The 17,055-nt window shown below is 34.2% G+C and overlaps 1 protein-coding gene and 1 pseudogene across 10 annotated transcripts in view; both read right to left on the bottom strand.

Moving 5' to 3' along the window:
- STXBP5L (syntaxin binding protein 5L) overlaps positions 1 to 17,055 on the bottom strand; it is a 380,897-nt gene that overhangs the window by 229,308 nt on the left and 134,534 nt on the right. For all 10 annotated transcript variants that reach the window (XM_060639858.3, XM_060639856.3, XM_060639862.3 and 7 more), the window contains exon 7: positions 11,358 to 11,421. In XM_060639858.3, coding sequence (XP_060495841.3) covers positions 11,358 to 11,421 — 64 coding nt within the window. The remainder of the gene's footprint in view (positions 1 to 11,357; positions 11,422 to 17,055) is intronic.
- Positions 9,832 to 9,929, bottom strand: LOC132684453 (U6 spliceosomal RNA; annotated as a pseudogene).

Below are 17,055 nucleotides of genomic sequence, written 5' to 3'. Positions count from 1 at the left end.
ATGCAAACTGGTGCAGCCACTCTGGAAAACAGTGTGGAGGTTCCTCAAAAAATTAAAAATAGATCTCCCCTATGATCCAGCAATAACACTGCTAGGAATTTACCCAACGGATACAGGATGCATAGGGGCACTTGTACCCCAATGTTTATAGCAGCACTTTCAACAATAGCCAAATTGTGGAAAGAGCCTAAATGTCCATCAGCTGATGAATGGATAAAGACGATGTGGTTTATATATACAATAGAATACTACTTGGCAATGAGAAAGAATGAAATCTGGCCATTTGTAGCAATATGGATGGAACTGCAGAGTGTTATGCTAAGTGAAATAAGTCAGACAGAGAAAAACAGATACCATATGTTTTCACTCATATGTGGATCCTGAGAAACTTAACAGAAGACCAGGGGGAAGGGAAAGAGGAGGAAACAAGTTACAGAGAGGGAGGAAGGCAAACCATAGGAGACTCTTAAATACTGAGAACTGAGCGTTGATGGGGAGTTGGGGAGAGGGGAAAGTGGTTGATGGGCATTGAGGAGAGCACCTGTTGGGATGAGCACTGAGTGTTGTATGGAAACCAGTTTGACAATAAATTATATTTAATATTAAAAAAAAGAGCCTCCTAGGGAATATGGTCAGGAAGTGAGTTGCCAGAACAAATATAAAATATCCATTTAAAATTCTCCTCTCCCTGTCTTCTGACCCCTTCTTTAATACTATATATACCTCTCTACTTTATTTACCATATACTTTTGTTGAGTCCAGCCTTCAAAGAACCATCCCAACAAATGATTCAGAACAGATCCAGGTGTCCTTCTCAAAGCATTAAATCCAAATTATGGTTGAGTGCCCCCATGTAAATGAACTCTCCTCTATGTAGCCCCTATACTCAACCCCTTAAAAAACATTCCTATACACTTGGTGACTATCCAATTCCTAAATTCCTTTGGTGGAGAGGGATTCATATGTAGTGCCTATTTCTTTCAGGAGGAAAACTTATGCTTATATATTAGGCTGTACTGAACTCTGAGATCTGATTCTAATTACTGGGCTGAAGGTAATGAAATTGAAGGTTGATCTTGTGAGGGTAAAATCATCAGGCAAGAAAACTACCTAATTTCATCAGTCATTTACAGTCCTCTAGAAAAGGAGAACCATTCTCTGGAAATAGTAAATAGGTACTTCTGTTGGCCAGGAGGGATCAAGGAAATTGGAGAGAGTGAAATTCTCAGGCTTATACTCACAAATTTCCCTATTCCAAGTGTAGTGGTTGAATAATGTCGCCCCAGACCCTCAGAATGTGTCCTTATTTGAAAATTAGGTCTTTACATATGTAATTTTTTAAGAATTTTGACATGCGGGGCATCTGGATGGCTCAGTCCGAAGAGCATGAGACCCTTGATCTCAGGGTTATAAGTCTGAGCCCCATGTTAGGTGGAGACAATTTTTTTGAGATGAAATCATCCTTGACTAAAGGGTAGGCCCTAAAGCCAATGACTGGTGTCCTTGTAAAAGAGGAGAGGACACAGAGGCATAGAGAAGAAGGTCATGTGAAGACAGAGAAAGAGACTGGAATCATGCTGCCAGAAATCAAGGGACACTAGGAGCCACAAGAAGCTGGAAGAGGCAAGAAAGGGTTCTCTCCTAGAGCCTTGAGAAGGAGCATGGCCTGACAAATATCTTGATTTTGGAGTTCTGCCTCCAAAATGAAATAATAAATTTCTGTTGTTTGAAGTCACCCAGTGTACAGAATTTTGTTATGGCAGCCCTAGGAAGTGAATATATCAGGAATCAGGGTCACACTCTTTACTTATCAGGGCTTTGACTTTAACAAACAAGACCTATCAAACTACGCATTTATCCCCTTATAAACAGGCCTATTTTTAGCACACTCTGCCCTAGAGCTGCCTTTAAAGGGTCTCTTAACTCAGTAATCAACTGTTCCGAGTTAAATCATCTTATTTCCAGTGTTTTGGTAGATAAAATGATGCCCACCAAAGATGACTATGCCCTAATCCTCAGAACCTATTAATATATTACCTTAAATGACAAAAAAACAAACCAAACCAAAAAAAAAAAAACAAAAAACAAAAAACAAAAAACAAAAAACACCTGTCAGTTGTAATTAAGATTTGTTGAGATGAAGAGAGTATCCTGGATTATCTGGGTAGGCCCAATCTAATCACATGAGTCCTTAAGAGTTGAGAACCTCTCCCAGCTATGGTTAAAAAGAGATGCTATGTTATCTTTGAATATGGAGGAAGGGAGATTTAAGCCTAGAAATGTGTACAGTTTATAAAAGGTTAAAAAGGCAAGAAAATAGATTCTCCTCTAGAGCTAGCAAAAAGGAATGCAACCCTGCTAATGTCTTGATTTTAACTCAGTGAGACCTGTATTGGACTTCTGGCCTACAGAACTATAAGATAATACATTTGTGTTGTTTCAAACTACTAAATTTGTGGTAATTTACATCAAAATAGAAAATAATACAAGGGGCATCAAAGGAAGCTGTTTTTTTTCCATCATCATTATAGTCATCCTTGTTCTTTATCAGTTAAACACAACAAGTACTTTAAATCCTACTGTCTTACCTTTCCATCAGCCCCTTTACCAATTATTCATATGAGGATGTTTAAGTAATTATGATGTCACTGCATAATAAAGTTTAATACCACTTCATTTGGCACCTTCAGTGGGTTCTTTGATTTTAAATTGGAGACAGTTCAAACCCAAACTCCTATCCTGAGGGTCTACAATCTAGAACAGGAGGCAGCAAACTTTTTATGTGAAGGGATAGACAGTAAATAGTTTAGGCTTCACAGGCCTTACAGCTCTGTCACAACTCCTTGGCTGTACTCTTGTGGTAAGAAAGCAACCACAGACAATGGTTAGCATGGCTGTGTCCCAAAAAAACGTTTTATAAAAACAAGACCTCAAGCGAGATTTGTCCCATTGGCTCTAGCTTCCAATCCCTGATCTAGAACAATTCTGATAATTATTGTCTTAACCAGGGTTCTGTGGAAAACAGCCTGAGGCTAGGCTTAAGTGCTAATGTTTCATAGAGAATTGCAATCTCAGGGCTGTAATAATAAAGGAAAAGTGAAGTAAAGCAAAGACGTAAAAGTAAGATGATACATTATCACACTAATCACTACTTTATGGGAGAAGACAAAGAGACACAGCCAATCACTCAGCATGTATATATGTTTGGCCTTGCTAGATGTCTCTAACAGTCTATGTGGAAAAACCATAATTCAGAATAGCCCAACCACAGAGAGGAAGGAAAGGAGAATTTATTTCTGTGTCTTGTCTAATATTGGTCAAGGTTTTCTCCATGGGAAGTTAATACCCCCTCATTTCAGAGTCTTGTCATTTGACTCCTTTGGTAGCTGGTAGGAAAGCCAGATATCATATCTTATAGTATGGTATATTATCTGAATCCAGAATTAAAGGGAGAAGCTAAGACTTGGCATAGCCAGTCTACTTAAGGAAACAGTACTGTATAAAACTGATTAATTTTGCCAAAACAGAGATGGAGCAAACAGTCATGATTTGGGAATACAGACAGGCCTGAGAGAATTCAAGGAAATGTATACAGTATTATGCCCAATATAAGCATCTCTCAGTTCAAGGGCACCCTCTTCGATTTGATACACTAATGCACAGTTTCTTTAGTAAATAATATCTCAGAGAGAGGATGGTCTGTTTTCTGATTCCACAATACTATGCTGTTTCAGTATAACACTTAACATCAGTAATGTGTTCCTTCTTTCACCTCATCACAAAGCCTCTGTGGAAAATTGTCCCTTCCAGGTTGAATTTATCCCAGAAATGTAAATGTTTTTAATTAGAAAATCTATTAATATTTCAACAAATTAACAATTTAAGGAATACTCATCTTGTAGTATAAGTACATGATAGCTTTCTTTTTTTTGTAATATAAGTGTCTGACATTAAACTTTTGATTGCTGGGGCATTCACTTCAGACATCCATCTTGAAGAAACACATTGCAAGCTACATGACTAAATAAAGAGCCAGGATACCCCACCCATGAAGTTCCCCTTTTTTAGAAAGCTCTGGTTGACACAGATAAACTGACAATTTTATTGACAGCTTACTTTTCCTTTCCCACACTTAAATTCCCACTCTTCTGTTTTATTTCACAAATAAAGTGAACATGTGAAACCCTAGGCATTCCATCCTCAATAAAATCAGAACCCCAGGTACATGCACTCTCTCTTTCTCTACCTATGACTTCACTGAATGGCCCCAACCATGTTGTGTACCCTCTAGGACTCATGAACAATAATCTTGTTTTTCAAAGTTCCCTGATGATTGTTGCTGAGGGGTATCTTGACCATTAAAAAAAACCACAAGGGCTGGTCTAGCCACAACACTGGCTCTGAAAAAGGAAATGTTGATGAGAGCTGGTTCAGGTCCAGCTAGTGTCCCCAGGTATTTCTAGATCCTATATAGCATCCTTATCAATAGACTGAGATTAGCACAAAACATATCTCAATGCATGTAGAAACGCATCCAAAAAATTCAACACTGTTTATAATTTAAAACTCTTTGAATATTGGAAATCAACCAAAAGCAATCAACCAAAAACCTGTAGCAAACATCTTAATTTTGAAATCTTGGAAGATATTTCTTTTGCAGTTGGAAACAAAAGAAAGTTCCCATTAAAGCCATTTATATTCACCTCCACTGGGTTCCTATCCAACAAAACAAATATGTATATAAAAATATATAAATATTAGAAAGGAAGAAACAAAATTTGTCTATGTTTGCTATGCTTTTATACATAGCATATTCCAGGTAATCTAAGGACAGCCATTAAAAACAAAACATTAGGTGACACAATGAACACAAAATAACAAAATCAATATTTTATGCACTAAAATGACTTAAAATTAATTTTTAAGAAAATTAATTCACAGAAACAATAAAATCTATAAAGTACTTAGAATTAATCTAACAAAAGATATACATATGAATTTTGTGGAAAAAGTTATAAAGCTATATAGAAAAAAAGAAGGCTAAAGGAAACACTATGTTTATAGTTGGAACATTCATATCTTAAGTAAATTTTTTCTAATCGGTATGTTCAAATTACAAACAAAATCCCAGGAGACATTTACATAGAGTTTTAGAAACTGATTCTGCAGTGTATATAGTACAATAAATGTTCAGAAAAAGCCAAGATAGAGAAGGAAGAGGTGGAGGACCTACCAGATAACAAGATGTTTTGTAAAGGTATTATTACTAATAAAATGTAGTAATACTACACTAATAAATAAATATATCAATGCAACAGAGGAAAAGTCCAGAAAAAAGATCCATTCAAGCATGGGAATTTCATATGTGAGTGATATGTCCTTATAAATTAGTAACTAAATTAACTATTCAATAAATGAATTATTTATCTGTAAAAACAGACATATCCCTTATTTCAAACCAATATAAAATAAATTATATTTAAGTTAAAATCTAATCGTGAAATGGAAAGCCTTAAAACTGACCTTCTGTTTTAAAACAAGGATGATATTTTCCCACAGGAAGAAATGATTTACTGAGTAAGATACAAAATGCAAGAAACAAATGAAAAGACTGATAAAATCCAATACATTAAAATAAGAAAAAACCTCTATGTGTCAAAAGGCTGTTGATGGAAGAACTAATGTACAAGAAGTCAAACAATTTGGGGGCACCTGGGTGGCTCAGTTGGTTAAGCATCTCACTCTTGATTTCAGCTCTGGTCATGAAATCGCAGTTTGCAGGATTGAGTCCTGTGGCAGGTTCTGCACTGACAAATGGAGAGATTCTCTCTCTCGCTCTCTCTCTCTGCCCCTCCCCTGCTTGCACATGCAGTCATTAGTGCTCTTTCTCTCAAAATAAACAAGCTTTTAAAAAAAGTCAAATGATTTATTCAAGATTTCAAACATGTAGTTTTCTGACATTAATACTAATTTATTTCTCATCCCTTTTAATTTTTAATTACTTAACACACATTATATTCATAAAAATATGAACAAAGGGGACTATCAATACCTTTGATCACTTTCCCCAGTTCCAATCTCCAGTATCCTCCCCAGATTTGTACATATACTTTCAGGCCTTTTTTCTTGGGTATTTGAATATATAATAAAAACACAAATGCATTATTCAAGTGGCCTTATACTGCACTTATTGTTCTTCAACTTTTATTTTTAAAACATGGCTTAAAGAACTTTCCATATCAGTACAGCATTCTATAATATGGATATATTGGCATACATTTATTCCATTTTCTATTAATTGAACTTTATTCTGTTTTCAATATTTTGGCCCTTGGTAATATAAATAGGATAGACCTCTGAAATGAATTTTCTAAGTCATAATGAATACATGTTTTAAATGGTGATAATGCCAGATTGCCCATATTGGTATATATACCTACTAGAGCTGTATTTAGGTGTCCATTATTCATTATTAATATTTTCCATTACCTGATATTATTTTTAATTTTTAATATTTTGCCAGTCTGATGTAGAAAAAATGGGATATTGCATTTCCCTAGTACTTATAAGTGAGGATATTTCCTTCACACAGCAGCCAAACTCTGTTCTTTAGAGGTAAGAGGCAACACATTTTCAACTCTTATAACTGCCTTTTCTAGTAAACTTACTCTCATATTTCTAAATATATTTATATTTCAATTTCTTGATATATTAATTACACATATTGATTTCCTATTATGAAAGATGAGGATATGGTACAAGTTTTTTATATATTTTGCATGTTCATTATCTGCCTACTATACGTAGCAAATATCTCCCTCTTTATTGCCTATCTCTTATCATGATTGTCTTGTTATGGTACATTCCTTAAAGCTTTTAGGTTTTATGTCTTTCCTAAGGATGTCTCTACTTTACAGTAACAACTCATTTCCTATAGTTTCTTCTAAAACTTTCTGAGTTGTGATTTTAATGTTTATGTATTTTCTCCATCTGGAATTTACTTCTGTGAATGGAGTAAGGTAGAGAGACGTTACTTTTTTTTTTCAAAATGGATATCCAATTGTCCATCACCATTTATTCAATAGTTTTTTATGTCCTAAAACATCTTCTCTAAAATATCCAAAAATTACCCCAAAAGTCTGAACCATTTCTGGAATATCCATTTACATCTATTGGTCTTTTTGTATCCCCCTGTACCAATATCACAATGTATTGTATTACTTTTTAACAATAGCCAAATTATGGAAAGAACCCAAATGTCCACCGACTGATGAATGGCTAAAGAAGATGTGGTATGTATGTGTGTGTGGGGGGGGTGATGTTTTCCATTACCTGATATTATTTTTAATTTTTAATATTTTGCCAGTCTGATGTGGAAAAATGGGATATTCCATTTCCCTAGTACTTAAGTGAGGATATTTCCTTCTCACAGCAGCCAAGTGCTGTTCTTTAGAGGTAAGAGGCAACACCCTATGATGCCAAGTGGGATATTCCTCAGCCATAAAGAAGAATGAAATCTTGCCATTTGTAATAACACAGGTTGGAGCTAGAAAGTATTATGCTAAGCAATATAAGTCAAAGAAAGACAAATACCATATGATTTCAGTCATATGTGGAATTTAAGAAACAAAACAGATGAACATAGGGGGATTAAAAAAAAGAGAGGCAAACCAGAAAACAGATTTAACTATAGAGAACAAACTAAAGGTTACTGGAAGGGGAGGTGGCAGTGGGGGATGAGTTAAATGGATGATGGGCATTAAGGAGGGCACTTGCTGTGATGAGCACTGGGAGTTGTATGTAAGTGATGAATCACTAAATTCTATACCTGAAACTAATATTTTTTCTAGTCTATTAAACTTTATTTTTTTTCATTTTATTAAGTTTATTTATTTTCATTATTTTTTATATGTAATTTATTGTCAAACTGGTTTCCATACAACACCCAGTGCTCATCCCAACAGGTGCCCTCCTCAGTGCCCATCAACCACTTTCTCCTCTCCCCCACTCCCCATCAACCCTCAGTTTGTTCTCAGTATTTAAGAGTCTCTTATGGTTTCCCTCCCTCCCTCCCTGTAACTTTTTCCCCCCCTTTCCCTTCCCCCTGGTCTTCTGTTAAGTTTCTCAGCATCCACATATGAGTGAAAACATATGGTATCTGTCTTTCTCTGCCTGACTTATTTCACTTAGCATAACACTCTCCAGTTCCATCCATATTGCTACAAATGGCCAGATTTCATTCTTTCTCATTGCCAAGTAGTATTCCATTGTGTATATAAACCACATCTTCTTTATCCATTCATCAGCTGATGGACATTTAGGCTTTTTCCACAATTTGACTATTGTTGAAAGTGCTGCTATAAACATTGGGGTACGAGTGCCCCTATGCATCAGCACTCCTGTATCCGTTGGGTAAATTCCTAGCAGTGCTATTACTGGGTCATAGGGGAGATCTATTTTTAATTTTCTGAGGAATCTCCACACTGTTTTCCAGAGTGGCTGCGCCAGTTTGCATTCCCACCAACAGTGCAAGAGGGTTCCCGTTTCTCCACATCCTCTCCAACATCTATAGTCTCCTGATTTGTTCTTTTTAGCCACTCTGACCAGTGTGGTATCTGACCAGTGGTATCTCAGTATGTGAAACTAATATTAAAATGTTTGTTAACTAACCAGAATTTAAATAAAAAATTGAGGTAAAAATTTTAAAAATATTTTAAATATTTTCCTTTTTTAAAATTTATAGTTACTAATTTTATTTTCTTCTTAACTGAAGTATAATATATAGTGTTATATTAGTTTCAGGTGTACCATATAATGATTCAACAATTTTGTTCTTCCATTTATCTATTTTACCCTTCTCCCTAACCACCTCCCCTCTGGCAACCATGGGTTTGTCTCTATATGTAAGAGTCTGGTTTTTTTTGCTTGTCTTTTTTTCTCATTGTTCATTTGTTTTGTTTCTTAAATTCCACATATGAGTGAAATCATATGGTATTTGTCTTTCTCTTATTTCACTAAGCATCATACCCTCCAGGTCCATCCATATTGTTGCAAATGGCAAGATCTCATTCTTTTTTATGGCTGAGTAATATTTTATTGTGTATATATACCACATCTTCTTTACTCATCCATCTATGGATGAACACATGGGTTGCTACCATATGTTTGCCATTGTTAACAATGCTGCATTGGGGCGCCTGGGTGGCTCAGTTGGTTAAGCATCCGACTTCAGCTCAGGTCATGATCTTGCGGTCCGTGAGTTCGAGCCTCGCGTTGGGCTCTGGGCTGATGGCTCAGAGCCTGGAGCCTGCTTCTGGTTCTGTGTCTCCCTCTCTCTCTGCCCCTCCCCCGTTCATGCTCTGTCTCTCTCTGTCTCAAAAATAAATAAACGTTAAAAAAAATTAAAAAAAAAAACAATGCTGCATTAAACACAGGGGTGCATATATCTTTTCAAATAAATGGGGGTGTTGTTGTTGTTGTTGTTGTTGTTGTTGTTGTTGTTTTCTTTGGAAAATATCCAGTACTGTAATTATTAGATCATATGGTATTTCTATTTTTAATTTTTTGAGGAACTTCTATACTGTTTTCCACAGTGGCTGCACCAATTTGCATTCCCAGAAACTGTGTACAAAGCTAGAGGTATCACAATTCCAGAATTCAAGATACACTATAAAACTGTAGTAATCAAAACAGCATGGTACTGGTATAAGAACAGACACATAGATCAATGGAACAGATTAGAGAGCCCAAAAATAAACCCATGCTTATATGGTCAATTAATCTATAATAAAGGAGGCAAGAATATATAATGGAGAAAAGACAGTGTCTTCAACATATGATGCTGGGAAAACTAAGTTGCATGTCATCCTTGCCCAGGGGCCATTCCAATCTTCTCTGTGATTTTAATATATGTGCTGCCAAAGGAGCACAGTGCTTAGAAAACTAGACAGCTACATGCAAAAGAATGAAAATGTACTGCTTTCTTATACTATACACAAAAATAAACTCAAAAATGGATTAAAGACCTAAATATGAGACCTGAAACCATAAAACTCCTAGAAGAAAAAATGGGTGGTAACTTCTTAGACATCAGCTGTAGAAATATTTTTCCAGATATGTCTCTTCATGCAAGGAAAACAAAAGCAAAATTAAGCTAGTGGGACTACACCAAAATAAAAGGTTTTGCACAGCGAAGGAAACCATTAATAAAACAAAAAGACAACCTACTGAATGGGAAAAGATATTTGCAAATGATATATGCAATAAGGGGTTAATATCCAAAATATATTAAGAACTTATACAACACCAAAAAAACCCCCAAATAATCCAATTAAAAAACGGGCAGAGGCCCTGAATAGACATTTTTCCAAATAAGACATACAGATGACCAACAGACACATGAAAAGATGCACAACATCACTCATCATCAAGAAAATGCAAATAAAAACCACAATGAGATTGTCACCTTACACTTGTTAGAGTGGCTGAAATAAAAAACAGAAGAAATAACAAGTGTTGGTGAGGATCTGGAGAAAAATACTTTCTTACGAATTTTAGAATAATTTCCTTAAAAATAAGTAAATTCTGATGACACCTGATTGGAATTATAGTGTATTAATGGATCAATTTGAAGAAATCCAATGTTCTTTCTATTACCATCAGGCAAACTTGACTTGCAGGCTCAATATTTATTAGACAAATTCACTTTCTATCATTTAAAAATAAACAAAGAAGAAAACCTATACTAACTAATTTATACAGGTGTTTTCTATGGTATTTAGCAAAAAATATATTATTGAAGAAGGAATATTTATGATGAAAGTGATGCTTTAGATCTTTTCATGTTATCAACTTTGTTTCCTCAAAATGAAAATTATGAATGATCAAAATGAATAAGGATTATTTCTATAACCTGAGAAAATTTTCTATATAATTACCTATTTATAAAATCAAGATTGGCTAATTTATGATTATTTAATATTGGTCATGTATCATTACCAAAACTGAATAGCAGAGGCCTATGATTAATGATATTGATAATCAAATTGTTAAGTTCCAGCACAGAATATTTGAAAATGGAAGTTGTTCCACATGTCCCATACCTTCCTCAAAATTCTAGAATTAAATATCAACTTTAACTCTAGGTGAAAAAAGAGACTTAATTTGGGACCATTATTGTGAACAATTCATTCATTCATTCATTTATTTGCTCATTCATTCATTCAACATATTTTAATTTTAGAAAACACTGAATGCTATGAACTGTGCTACAAGTTAGGAACAAAATAAGAACAAGAAACACCTTCATTCAAGAATGAGGAAAATAAATGCAAGAATAATGGTATTGTAATACTCACTTTCCCTTCATCTCTTGGGCTATCACTTAAATGTACAACTGGACCTGGATGAGTCTTTGTGGATCTGTTAAATTAATTCAAAATAGTAATTAAAAAATAAAAATTAAAACACCTTACCATTAGAGACTGGAACAAAGAAATTATACTAGAATACACTCTTAATAATCTGAGAGTTATTCATTTGAAATTTGGTTGTTTTTCTTGAAGACTATCTTTCTCCTAGTAACTCTGTTAAAATAGGTGTAATTTTTTTTAAAATCAGGTTTAAGAACATAGATCCATATAACAATAGGGTTCTTCATTTCTTTTTTGTTTTAAATGTTTATTTATTTTTGAGAGAGCAAGCACAACCAGGGGAGGGGCAGAGAGAGAAGGGGACAGAGGATCCAAAGCAGGCTTTGTGCTGCAGACAGACCCAATGTGGATCTCAAACTCACAAACCATGAGATCATGACCTGAGCTGAAGTCAGATGCTTAACCGACTGAGCCACCCAGGTACCCTAGGATTCTTTATTTCTATAGCACAAAAATTAAATACTCGAAGGGACAATATTAATAATGAAAGCGATGCTTTAGATATTTTCATGTTATCAACTTTATTTCCTCATTATCAAAGGAAAATTATGAATAATCAAGATGATGCCTTTTCATAAAAGTATGGATTTATGGACTGGGAATTTTTATGTTTGTTGCCTTATCTGGACCTCCGAAAATTTAAAATTGAACTTTTAGTTACACAAGAAAGAAAACTTACACAGCCATAAGGCTAATGCTGTAAATCCTTGCAACCAAATTGCAAAGTATATAACTGATTTACAATTTCTTTTGACATAAAATCTCTAATTTTGCTCCTAAGAAAATTTTAGTATCTCCTTTGATTTACAAAGAAACTCTCTCTAGTGATAGCCAGATTACAGAAAACTGACAAACTGAGGAAACATAGTTCACTGGTTACGTCTTACTTATTTGTTACCTAGGGTAAGCAATAACAGGTAACTATGTGTCTAAGTGCATATTGTTAAAAGGACCTATGCTCTGTAAATCTGACTTTAAATTTATTCTACTCTGATATCTAGCATGTTTCTTTTGTGTTCCTTATTTTAACATACTGTTAAATATGATTATGTCATGGTTAAATATAATATGACCTGATATGACCATAGATTTGTTACTGCTCATTTTTCCACATCCTTTCTTCAACAGCCTATTTGTGCCAGACTAATTCTATTATGATTATATTGACATAATTCTAATTTATTTCTTATGCACACATTAAAACCATCAAAGATTCTTCACAAAATAGTAAAGAAAATTAAATTTTAAAAACTTGTTGGAATCAGAGAAAACTGACAAATTAAGTAACTCTAGGTTCCCTAGATACCGACTCCCCACAGTGACTCAGAGGAATAAATACAGATTTATTAGATATTTTGTTACTGGTTTTATCCTAAATCTCATTATCTAAAAATGGAAATAGTTTTTCTAAAAATGGAAAATTAGAATATATCACCTAATATAATGGCAAAACATGTTAAGCACTCAATGAACAGTATGCATTATGACTGCTGTAAATCAATGGAATAATTGGGAACCAGAGTTACTATTTGCATTCTAAATGTAGTGTTTTATTAGAGTATAAGTGCCTCTGATAAGGACAATGTCCTTCAATTATCCTTTGGAAATTAATAATATCCAACAAACTACATACCCCTGTCTCTTGGGTTTGATTGGAACAGCAAATAACAAAGTGTACTCTATGATTAACTAGTAAATATATAAGTTATTTCACTTAAAGAGTGTTCCATATTTAAAAAGTTTGGGAAACCCTGAATTAAACATAGTTACATATTTTTTTCTTCTATAAAACTTCTTAAAGCCATAATTTGCAAGTGAATATTACAAATCTTTGATATTTTCCAAAAGTGTTGGTTCATAGGATCCTTCCTCATTGACCATATTAAGGCAATCACTGAAATATACTTTAAGAAACACTACTAAGGCCACATGCAAGACTCTACCATTTAGACTCTCAAACTCTGTTAAACACTCAAGTTCAGAAAATAATCTAGCATTAAACTTCAGTTGTTTGTATTTACTTTTTCATACTATAGAAGATATATTATTGGTTGAAAGAAAGAAAGAAAGAAAGAAAGAAAGAAAGAAAGAAAGAAAGAAAGAAAGCCAAACTTAGAAGACACTAATAGTCAAAAGAAAAAAAACTCTCATATTATTTCACTGCCTAAATATAATGACTACTAACATTTTGATATGTTTTTTCTGACTTTTCCCCTGACATTGTACCTCCAAAAACCATCAAGCATTCCTTGAAAAACTTATAGCCATAAAGCATTGGTGTACTCTAGATTCTGTAAATCCTACAAAAATTACTTTAGATAGAATTATCAATGACCTTAAAGTCATGTAATATCTATCTAAATAATGCCCAATAATATTTCTAGGTATCCCTATTTATTTATCTTCCTCCCATTCACCATGATAGCTTCTTAATAGTTTCCTTTGTGGACTTTCTTTCTCTTTCTATATCTTAAATATTGATATTCCTTTTCATTCTGCCCTTGTCTGTCATCTATTCCCATGTTATATATGGTCATGAATTCAAGAATGCACAGGAGCCAGGCAAGATTTGCAAATGAATTAAATAGGCTGAATGAGAACTGTGCCAACTGGATAGCACATTATCCACCTACAAAAGGTGGATTGATTATTGACTGCCATGACAACAATACTGAACTAGAATTGTCTCATCATGAATTTTCATGAAAATCTGGAAGTACAACTTTTTATTTCTACTCTACCAATTTTCAAATATTACAAATAACTCAGAACATACTTAAAACTCTGGTAGCCAAACAAAACATATCTGTGAGTCAGAATTGGTTGAGTGTCTGCTAGTTTGCTACCTGTTTTCTATATACTCTTCATACACAATCTCATCTTTTTTCATGGTTTCAATGACCATAAATTCAGATCTCATTACCTTCAGATCCATATATCCCACTTCATATCATTTTGAATGTCTTACAAACACATACAACTCAACCTACCTAAAATTGAACATAAAATTGAACCTAATTGAACCTAAAATTATTTTACTCCCAACTTACTCAATCTCCTACTTTATTCACTAAATGGCACCCTTACCTACACAGTGGCTCAAGCCTAACATCTCTTAATTCTTCTCATTGTTCTTAGATCCTTCCATAATACCCAAGTCTGGCCTCTTCTATCTTCTATTCATTTAATTATGACAGCTTATCTCCACTCCTAAATCAATCATAATGTTTACCTAGAATACAGTCTTTCTCTCTTTAATCATTTCTTCATATCTGCCTTCAGAGTAGTCTTCCTAAATGCATATTTAATCAAGTCAACTCTCTGCATAAAGCCCTTCAAAATCTAGCCCTTGGCCTTAGAAGTCCAAACTTCTCAAACTGCCTTAAAAAGCCTTTCATATTATATCCCCTGATTACTTCTCCTTTGTCATCCTCTCTCCCAGGTATTACAACCAACTAAACTACTTAAAATTCCTGTGCATGGAACAAAAACTCTCTCAAATTCCACCCTTTAAACTTTCTATCCCCTCCTCCTAGAGTACTTCCACCCCTGTCTCCCAATTCTTCACTCAACTGAAATTCTCATCCTGTCAGATAGCAACATAGATGTAACTTCCTTCACAGACACTTCTCTGAGACCCCATGTTAGGTGTCCTTCTTATGGAATTGCCACATTTTATTTCCAATATATTGGAATTGCCTTTTTAATTAATCTCACCTTTATTAGACTAAAAGCCCCAAGAGGACAGTAACTATGTCTTCCCAGTTCATAGTTGTTTCCAGTACAGAGCATATCGTAGTGTACAATAAACATGTTTGAGTGATTGTTAAACACAAGTCTTACATTTATTATTTAATTCTGAATTTCATGCTCAAATTTTAACCATATGTAGAAAAAAATAGGTTATATATTTTTAACGTTTATTTATTTTTAAAAAAATTTTTTTTCAACGTTTTTTATTTATTTTTGGGACAGAGAGAGACAGAGCATGAACGGGGGAGGGGCAGAGAGAGAGGGAGACACAGAATCGGAAACAGGCTCCAGGCTCCGAGCTGTCAGCCCAGAGCCCGACGCGGGGCTCGAACTCACGGACCGCGAGATCGTGACCTGGCTGAAGTCGGACGCTTAACCGACTGCGCCACCCAGGCGCCCCGAACGTTTATTTATTTTTGAGACAGAGAGAGACAGAGCATGAACGGGGGAGGTCCAGAGAGAGGGAGACACAGAATCTGAAACAGGCTCCAGGCTCTGAGCTGTCAGCACAGAGCCCGACGCGGGGCTCGAACTCACGAACTGTTAGATAGTGACCTGAGCCGAAGTCGGATGCTTAACCGACTGAGCCACCCAGGCGCCCCGGTTATATATTTTTAAAAGCCAGGGCTGTTCCACAGAAATATTTATTTTTGTGCTCAAACCTGGAATACATTTTCCCATAGAAATTTTTTTTATGTCAGTTTAGTTCTATGCTACTATTTTATGGGTCTATAAACATCACTGTTTCTACGGAAAATGTGTTCCAGTTTCCAAATAATTAATACATACATTTTGGGAGCACAAAATATTTATAATTATGGGAATTGACTATAATTACAATTAAAAGACTTCACTAAAAAAAGAAACAAATTACAAAATAACATTGAATGGAAAGTATTTCAAGTAAGAACTTACCTAGTAATAATTTCACATCTCTTAAAGACAATTCTGCATTTGCTATACTTAGAAAATGTATTGTTAAAACTTGTGTCTAAAATTCTATTACTGAAATGATCTTTTAAATATATTTGTATTATTGTCCCATACACTTGACACATATTAACAGGAAGTGACATGTATTTTCTAATGTATCTGAAGAGGTAGAGAGCAGTTAAAAGACCGTTCTAGGAGACTGGCAGTTGCCATTTAAAATTATATGTATCACAATGGATCTATAATTGCATGGAACACACTTTTGGAAATTTGGTCTATGTAAACCAAGAAACATTCAAGAGGTAATGTTGCCTACTAATAATTTCTTGAGGATATTTCAGGACATTTTTCAGAGGCATGTACAACTCTATAAAATTTGATATTTCTATAAATGGTAGATTCTATTATGATACTGTATCACATGTCTAAGATCATACTATGAAAAATAAAAGTGTCTTATTTTTAGTTCCTTCTAATTTTACCCTCCTTTACAGTTTTTAAATTCATCATTAGTCCTGAAATCGTAAAAGTTAGACTATATAAATACACACAGGTAAAGTAGAAATCACTAATGAACTATGAAAAGTATTTGGTAAGTATGTGAATATGGAAACAAAACAGCAAAAGTGATGAAATATTTGATATATTTGGATAATAAACTTCTTAATTAGCATCATTCAACTAAACACAAATGATACATCTATTACTATTTGTACTAATGTTAAATTTGTATAAAAGTTTATAATTCAATCTCTCAAGTTTATTTATGTTTTTATCAATATCCTAAAACAATATTATGAAAGCAAACATTAAGTTCATCCCTATTTACCACTTCTATAGAACTGAGATTATAGTGGGAAAATCTTTCCCAAGTAGCTAAAAAAGTAAATAATTTTTAGAAGACATAGTTGACTATAGGATAAATTTTTTTAAAATA

The sequence above is a fragment of the Panthera onca genome, chromosome C2 (assembly GCF_046562875.1).
Source record: "Panthera onca isolate mPanOnc1 chromosome C2, mPanOnc1 haplotype 2, whole genome shotgun sequence".
Classification (NCBI taxonomy): domain Eukaryota; kingdom Metazoa; phylum Chordata; class Mammalia; order Carnivora; family Felidae; genus Panthera; species Panthera onca.
This window is presented reverse-complemented; position numbering and strand designations above follow the sequence as displayed.